The 8,313-nt window shown below is 48.6% G+C and overlaps 1 protein-coding gene across 2 annotated transcripts; it reads left to right on the top strand.

Moving 5' to 3' along the window:
• Positions 1-509: 509 nt before the first annotated feature.
• Positions 510-7,925, top strand: TENT5A (terminal nucleotidyltransferase 5A). 2 transcript variants are annotated; one of them, XM_075087156.1, is made up of 3 exons: positions 510-619; positions 1,512-2,025; positions 3,027-7,925. In XM_075087156.1, exons 2-3 carry the CDS (start codon positions 1,603-1,605, stop codon positions 3,804-3,806), a joined length of 1,203 nt encoding a protein of 400 aa, XP_074943257.1. In that variant the 5' UTR covers positions 510-619; positions 1,512-1,602; the 3' UTR covers positions 3,807-7,925. The 2 variants fall into 2 exon arrangements, with proteins under 2 accessions (XP_074943257.1, XP_074943256.1); XM_075087155.1 differs by lacking the exon at positions 510-619 and adding an exon at positions 1,063-1,362.
• Positions 7,926-8,313: the final 388 nt, after the last annotated feature.

Below are 8,313 nucleotides of genomic sequence, written 5' to 3'. Positions count from 1 at the left end.
ACGCAACGCCGTCCCTACCCCTCCGTTTACTCTCCGCGCAACCCGCCCGTCTGCGCCGCGGCGCTGCGCGGCGTGGGCACCGGGACGGCGGGGAGCGGGGGAGCCCTTCCCGCCGTGCCTCCCCTCCGTCCCGGGGTCCGCGGGTGCTGCTGCCTATGGCGGGGCTGCGCTTAGTCTGTTTTAAATAATGTTTATATGTATATTTGGCACTTCAGCAGGTGAAAACCAAGCAGATACACCCATGGTTATTAAATATTAAAATAATTAAAATGTAATCGAAAGAATATATGTATAGGTTTATATAGTATGTATACATCATACACGTTATTTTTCCCGCTCCGCAGTTACCGAAGTTGTACTTCGCAGGCAGGATGCTCCCCTGGAAGGCGCTGACTCGTTCCTGCTCTTCGGGATTTCTCTTTTCCCCCCCGCGCGGCGAGGAGGGAGGCAGGGAAGGAGGGAAGGAGGGAGGGAGGGAGAGGCAGGCACGTCGCGGTGCCCCTGCGCTGCCGCAGGCGGCTTTGAAAATCTCGGTCAGGAGCTGAGCAGCTCAAACCACACGGTCCGGGATCCTCGGCATCTGCTCCGAGCGGGGTTCTTGCCAAATTCCGGCGCTCTGGTATGAAGTTTGGCTGTGCCTGGGATGACCGGGAATGTTGGGGGGGGGGGGGGGGGGGGGCGGCGGTGGGTGGGTGGTAAAAAAGGAAGGGAAAAAAAAATAGGGAATGAATGGCAGCGCGGAGCTGGGTGTCTCCGGGCGCGCATCTTGGCGCGGCGGGAGCCGGGAGGGTCTGCGCCCCCCGCGGGTGTACGGGGGTGGGGTTACACATGCTGCCTCCCCCCTCGGCGAGCGGCCAAACCCGTGCGTGGGGCGGCTGCGCTGCGCGGGTTTTCCAGCGGGACCGCGCGTGGGGCGGGGCGGCCGCGCTGGGCTGCGCTGCGCCGCGCCGCGCCGTGCCCTGCCGTGCGTGGCGTGGCGTGGCGTGGCGTGGCGGGGAGCCGGCGGGGCGGCCCGTGGGTGCGCAGAGCGTGGGCGTGCCGGGGGCACCGCCGAGGCCGGCCATGCAGATGGAGGGGGCGGGACGCGGGCGCCGTGACTCGGAGCCCCGGAAGAGCGGAGAAACCCCGTATAAAAACTACTGGGGACCTTTCCCGGGCAGAACTACGAAAGCTCCGGAGACGGCGGCAGCCCGCGGCGGCAGCCAGCGGGGCGGCGGCGGGGCGGCCTCTCCGGGGCGCGGGGAGCGGCGGCGGCGGCGGCTCTGCCGGTGGGGCGCCTGCCCTGCAGCACCGCCGGCCTCCGGGGGGCTTTTTTCTGCACCCCCTCCCTCCCCCTTTTTTTTTTACCGATTTACTCAGTAGGTGTGTGTCGTGTGTCTCCGCCTCCCCTTCGCCGCTGGAGGGGGCGGTGGGTGCCGTCCGGCGGTGCGGGGCGGCTGCGGGGGGAGCGGAGGCTCCGGCGCCGGGTGCGCGCCGCTGCTGACCGCTCGCTTTTCCTCCTCTTTTGCTAGGCGCGGAGGGAGAGGGGCCCCGGGGGGGCAGTGAGGAGCCGGAGCGGTGCCATCCAGCCCGGGGAGGAGGAGGAGGAGGCGGCGGCGCACCATGGCAGACGATGAGAAGGCCGGCGGGAGTTACGCGGGCGGCTGCGAGAGCGCGCACTGCAACGTGCTGAGCTGGGAGCAAGTGCAGAGGCTGGACCGCATCCTCAGCGAGACCATCCCCATCCACGGCCGCGGCAACTTCCCCACGCTGGCCATGCAGCCCCGCCAGATCGTCAAGGTGGTGCGGAGCCGGCTGGAGGAGAAGGGCATCGGGCTGCGGGACGTGCGGCTCAACGGCTCGGCCGCCAGCCACGTCCTCCACCAGGACAGCGGCCTGGGCTACAAGGACTTGGACCTCATCTTCTGCGCCGACCTCAAAGGGGAAGCCGAGTTTCAGACTGTGAAGGACGTGGTCTTGGACTGCCTCTTGGATTTCTTACCCGAGGGGGTGAACAAGGAGAAGATCACGCCGCTCACCCTCAAGGTAAACCTGCCCTGTGGCCAGGCGCCCGGAGCGGGCAGGTGTTCCCTAGCGCGCCCACCTCCGGGGATGGAGGGGTGCACTGAGGGACGCAGCTCCCCCCACACACCCTGACACCCACAGGGGCCAGTGAGCGATTTTTTCACCCCACACTTAAAACCGAGGAGGAGTGTGCAGTAAAGCGTCCTGGCCGGGGCTCCTCACGATTAATTAGGCTTTCCTCCCTCTCCTTTCATTTACTGGGAGCGTTGACTTGCCCGGGGCGCGTGTGTGCAAGGTGCTGCCACATCTCCCAGCTCGGCTCTGCGGCAGCCTGGTTTGCTGGACCCGGTTCCCGGGGTGGCTGGGGGGAGCTTAGCTGGCTTTAATATCTGCAGGAAGGGAACACCGTCTGCAAGGCATGCTTTCTTGTGTGCTAAATGCCCCAGCGGAGAGGCATATTCCCTCCTCTCGGAGACAGTTTGCTCGAGTTGATAAGGCTGAATGCCAGATGCCTTCAAGATTTTTTAGAGGGAATTTTTTTTTTTTAAGTATTTCTGGAAGTGCAAATTTCTGGAACCTGCACTGAAAGAGCAGGGTTGAAGGGAGTGAACACTTGCCAAGTTTTTTTTTTTGTGGTGAGGGGAGGGAGGGAGAAGTGAAAACCGATAAAGATTCCTTATCTGATTGTAGCCGTGACCTTTTGTGTGTGAGTACATGGATATTTGGCATGTGTGTCACAGGCTTCATGTGTAGATGTATTTAGAAGTGATTGAAAGAAGCAGTGTTGCCATGTGCTTCTGTTGCACGACACAGTCCCAGCAGAACAGCCCCCCCTTGCACTGACAGCACTCCAAGCTCTCACATTAAGCATTTCTCCTCTCGTTTGTATCTGCAGGCTCCATTAAATCTTTTATGAAATTCTAGGATGGGGTGGAGGTGAGGGGGAATGTGAATGTGTGCAGCGAGGGGGAAATTTCTTGCATCTGTGTCTTCATTCGCTCATTTTGTCTTTCCAATTATAGGAGGCTTATGTGCAGAAAATGGTAAAAGTATGCAATGATTCAGACCGATGGAGTCTCATCTCCTTGTCCAACAACAGTGGCAAAAATGTGGAGCTGAAATTTGTGGACTCTCTGAGGCGGCAGTTTGAATTCAGTGTCGATTCCTTTCAAATCAAGCTGGACTCCCTGCTGCTTTTTTATGAGTGCTCAGAGAATCCGATGACTGAAACTTTTCACCCAACTATCATTGGTGAGAGCGTCTATGGGGATTTCCAGGAAGCCTTTGATCATCTTTGCAACAAGATAATCGCCACCAGAAACCCAGAAGAAATCAGAGGAGGTGGTCTTCTGAAGTACTGCAACCTTTTGGTAAGGGGCTTTAGGGCTGCCTCGGAATCCGAGATTAAGTCCCTGCAGAGATACATGTGCTCGAGGTTTTTCATTGACTTCTCAGACATTGGAGAACAGCAGAGAAAGCTGGAGTCCTACTTGCAGAACCACTTTGTGGGATTAGAGGACCGCAAGTATGACTATCTCATGACCCTTCACGGTGTGGTGAATGAGAGCACAGTGTGCCTGATGGGACATGAGAGGAGACAGACTCTGAATCTGATCACCATGCTGGCCATCCGGGTCCTAGCTGAGCAAAATATCATCCCCAATGTGGCCAATGTCACCTGCTATTACCAGCCAGCCCCATACGTAGCAGATGCCAACTTCAGCAATTACTATATTGCTCAGGTTCAGACGGTGTTCCCTTGCCAGCAGCACACATACTCTACTTGGCTGCCCTGTAATTAAGGATCGAAATTAGTAGACCCGGTGGGGAGAACGTTTTTCTAAGACGTAGGAAGGGGCAACGGTCCCCTTTGAAAAGGGGTGTTTTGTGCAATGATGATCTGCTCTAGTTTTCAAGCTTGGGAAAAGCTTGTGGTTCTTCTAATAAATAGCAGGAGCATGATCGAGAAAGAACCCCAAAATAATTGGATCCTGCCCCAGAGCACAAGAGGCCTGTCATTAAAAGCAACCAGCTTCCCCTGAAATAAGCGAGGGAGGAATGCTTGATGACAATATGGGTTGGCAGTATCTGCTCCCATAGCTTTGGCATAGAGAAGGTGGGAAAGCCTTATTTTCTTTTATTTTTATTCTTACTCTAGAATGGAATCTGCAAAAGGGAGAATATGAAAGAAAGAAAACAAAAAAAAAAAAACAACAAAAAATTTTCACAAAAAACAGTTCTATATATATATTCAGGAATTAAAAGTTAGAGGCATAAAGCAGAGATAAGCTGAATAAAAATGTATATTGGAATTACTGCGTTTGGGGCTTGCAGCAAGTGCCGTCTATGGATTGACCGTGTAGAATGTATAGCTTGCTTGACTAGAACGCTTTCCCAGAAACAGCTTGCTCCAAATGAACAGTAGTGGATTGGTACACTTAGAAAAACAGAAACACGTACGATGACAAAGTCCATTATTTCCAGCTGTGTGCATGCCTCATATTTTAAAAATGTGAGAATGCAGGAAAACCAGCTGTGGCAAACAGAATATACTCAAGGACCAAAGATTTCACAGATAAGTTATCCGAGCAAAGAAGATTCAGTAGAGTATATATATATATATATATATATAAAAGAAAAGAAAGATGTTGCTATATTTGTACACACCAACAGTAATCAAAAGTGCCTGATGCCTTCATAAAATTTGAAGTGAGAAGAAAATATAGTTTTGTGGTTTAACCATGCATTTTGTTTTATCAGGGACACAAGGATTGAAAACAAAAAAACCCATAAGCTTGTGAATAAGTGGTGGAGGAAATGCCCTATTTTTTTTTTCTTGGCAAATACCTGTATAGAGTTAATGTTATGTCGGTGTGCTATTATCCTAGGTACGTGTGTGTATGTGTGTATATATGTTTGTGTGTGTATATATGTACATGTTATAGGTGTCGATCTATATATATACACACACAATATATATTAATGTGGTCTAGGAAAATGTAGCAATTAAGGAATGTTTAAATAAAGTACTCTGTGTTTTCCAGTTTGCGACAGGATGTCATAGGACAGTGGGCACCTTGCAGTGAATTTTTAACCCACACCTGAGAAATTTGGAGTAAATGAACCAGTCAGGATTAAGGTGGGATTCAGATAATGTCTTTGGTTGCAAGAACAAGGATTACAGTAATTCAGTGGGTTGCTTGTGAGCCATAATAATTCCACAGAGAAACATACGACTAGCTGATTTTTTTTTTAAACTATTTTGTACTGTAATACCATTTTGACATTTAACCCACTAACGTTGTGACTGCATACCTCCATAAAGCGTAATTCAGTGGAACGTGGATCAAAGATAGGTTTATTTAAACCCCCTGACAGCTAAAGAATATTGTATTAGTTGGTGATTTGAACACTAATTGTTAATATTTAAAGGAGTATTTTTAATAGAATGCGTTATGCATTCCAGGACCACTAGAATTTAGCAAATGTGAAATGAACCCTTTTTAAGAGTGTTGCACGATTGCTTAAATTTATATTTTATATATATATTATATATATATATTTTTATGCAAATATTAAACATCTTTGATCTGGTTGTCACACTGCATTTACAATTTCAGTACTGTACTTTATTTAAATGGAATCACTTTACATTGGAACAGTAACTATTCACTTTCATTTCCTCTCCCAAAAGACCGGCGGAGAAACAAAATCACCCTCTGCCGTTGTTTTCACTTCAGTGCCATCTCTGAAGGTGTTAAATTCTTTGTTGGGCTTTGAAAACCTGATGACTAAGTGACACTTGACTCTAATATTTTGCTTTTTCTTACTGAGGAAGAAAAAAAAAGAACCAAACCCAAAAGAAAAGGGAATTCAGGCTTTTGAACGAAAACTCGCTGTCCCCTGCCTGGTTGCAGGCAGGGTCTGGCCCTGGAGGAGGCAGGGGCAGGGGAGAGGACTCGTGTCCTGGCAGTGCGTTTTCCCTACGGAGCGAGTAAGGTACATCTATTTTTGTCGCGCTTTGTACTTTTCACTCTGGAGGCAATTTAACAGGAACCTGATTTGTTTACTGCAGCACCTTCCCTGTGAGCCCTTCAGGAAATGTAGGAGCTGGTTCATTGCCGTTCGCGGCGTTGACTCGCAGAACCTCGTCCCCACCTTCCCTTCCTCCGGCGCTGGCTGCGGCCTCCTGCCAGGCTTCTCATCCCCTGGTCCCCACAAGGTCCCCCTGCAGCCCGCCCAGAAGGTCCGGGCTGGGTGCTCCCGGCCCGCTCTTTCCCCTTGCTTCCAGCTCCTGGGAGGGTTTGCTAGCGGAAGCTACGGGGAGGGCTGGGGAAATAGGATCAGCTGGTAATGTGGTATGTCTTCTCTCACCACAACTATTTGCAGCAAATAAATGAGTCATCCGCTCTGTAAAAAGGGTTTGAGAATCTATAGCTGTGCCACAACCGCAGAACGCTGATAGTACATGACATGATGTATTTTTCCTTTGAAGGACCCTTTTTTTTCCATTGCTTGAAAGTTTTGATTTACTTCCTCTCAGCTCAAATTGTATTGTGTTTTTTTTTTATGATTGACAGCAGCTAGTTACCTTATAGTGCATGCAGCAGGGCTCTGAGCTAAACTGCACCTTTCAGCATTTGCATTTTGATACATATATAATATGTTTTTATATATATTATATAGGTATTCCGGATCTGTTTTGCATATGTTAATGATCAAGTGGTGGAACTGGTGGAGCTTTGTTTTATCTGTGACTGGTAGCTTAAAAGGTGCCTGGTGTTAGAGGTGGGAAGAAGGCATGAGTTCAGGCCAAGAGTAAAATAAGAACCCCTTTTCAAAGCTGGTTTACTTCTGTGGTTTGCACACCTTCCATACCATATATCATAAAGTCTGACTTTTTTTAACTGTTTTTTCCTCTCCTCTTCAGCACACTGGTACTTTTAAAGTTAACAACCATGTTCTTGCTTTGTAGACTTCATTTTTCCCATCCAATCAGATGTAAGGTTAGAACTTGTGCTACAAGAGACAGTGTCCCTTTTAAAGAGCTGAACTCATTAAAAACGTTGACCTGATTACAGTAAAACTGTTTGTGCCGCAACTGAATTTACTGCTAACCAACAGGGCACTAAACATGGGTAGATGTAGTGATCGTGAAACAACTGAGAGCTTTGAAATGGATTTTTTTTTCCTTCGACATAGCTCTCCTTCTAAATGCAAGAACATTTCTTCTAAAAATAGAAGGGCAATTAGAAGACCCAAAAGATTATATTTTTCTAGTTTCTCTTATTGCACTTAAAATATTTTTTTATCTTACACAAAGGCCTTCACACAAATCTTCTAAACACCTCTGATTAAATGCTTGGTTTGCATCAGGTGAGAAGCTCCTACCAGTTCAAAAAAAAGCTTTTTTTTTTTTTTTAATTGAGAAAATGAAGTGTGTTAGATAAAACTGCACAGAAAAGGAAAAACTGTAATTGCATATTCAGTTCCTATTCGGATATATTCTTTTGTATGGTTTTCTTTATGCAGAGAGTTTCCCTTGCAAGAAAGAAAACCAGTGTACTGTTTTGCTGTTGTAATAATGGTTTGCTAACAAAATAAATAGTAAAAAAAAAAAAGCCTGCAAATTTCAAGACAGCTTGGCTAAAGCACTGCAGGCTCCTGCAGTCTGTGGGAGTCTGTGCAGATTTGCTTTCCCTCAGATTTCCTTACAACTGTTGCCTTCTGCAAGGCATCCTGTTGCAGCAAACTGCTCCTTGGATTGCTCTTTTGGAACATTTTGGCTATAGGCTTTGTCACAGACAGAAAAAGAGCTGATGGAAAACAGACTCTGGAGGGAACAGATTGTGAATTTTGTTTACAGCATCCAATATTTGGATTTTTTTTGTAAATAAAAAGAAGTTATTTTTTTCTATTGATTTGTGTCTGCTGTCTTCCGTGTCTGAAATAGCTCTGGCCTGCTGCTAATGAATACCAAGTTAGCTGTGATTAAAAAAGGACAAGGGCAGCACTTTTCTGAGAAGAGCAGCGTTCGGCCGCTTTCCGATTGGAGCACAAGACGGTTTGGAAAGCCCTGCCTCGTCCCAGCCAACTTTGACTGGCTGCACTCTGCTGTGGAGGAACCACCCCAGCCAGTGCCAAAACTCGTGCCCTAGTGCTGGTCAGGCTGCGCAGAGGGTCTGGAATCTGAAAACCAAAACAGTGCCGCAGCAGCCCCATGCTCTTGCTGCCTTCCCAGTTTAAATCTCAGTACCGGGACTGAAACCTTTTCGTGATGCCCGGGGCTTGTGCCTCACAAACCACCAT

Source organism: Phalacrocorax aristotelis, chromosome 3, assembly GCF_949628215.1.
Source record: "Phalacrocorax aristotelis chromosome 3, bGulAri2.1, whole genome shotgun sequence".
NCBI lineage: Eukaryota > Metazoa > Chordata > Aves > Suliformes > Phalacrocoracidae > Phalacrocorax > Phalacrocorax aristotelis.
Note: the sequence above shows the minus strand (reverse complement) of the source record. Positions and strands in the feature narration are given on the sequence as shown.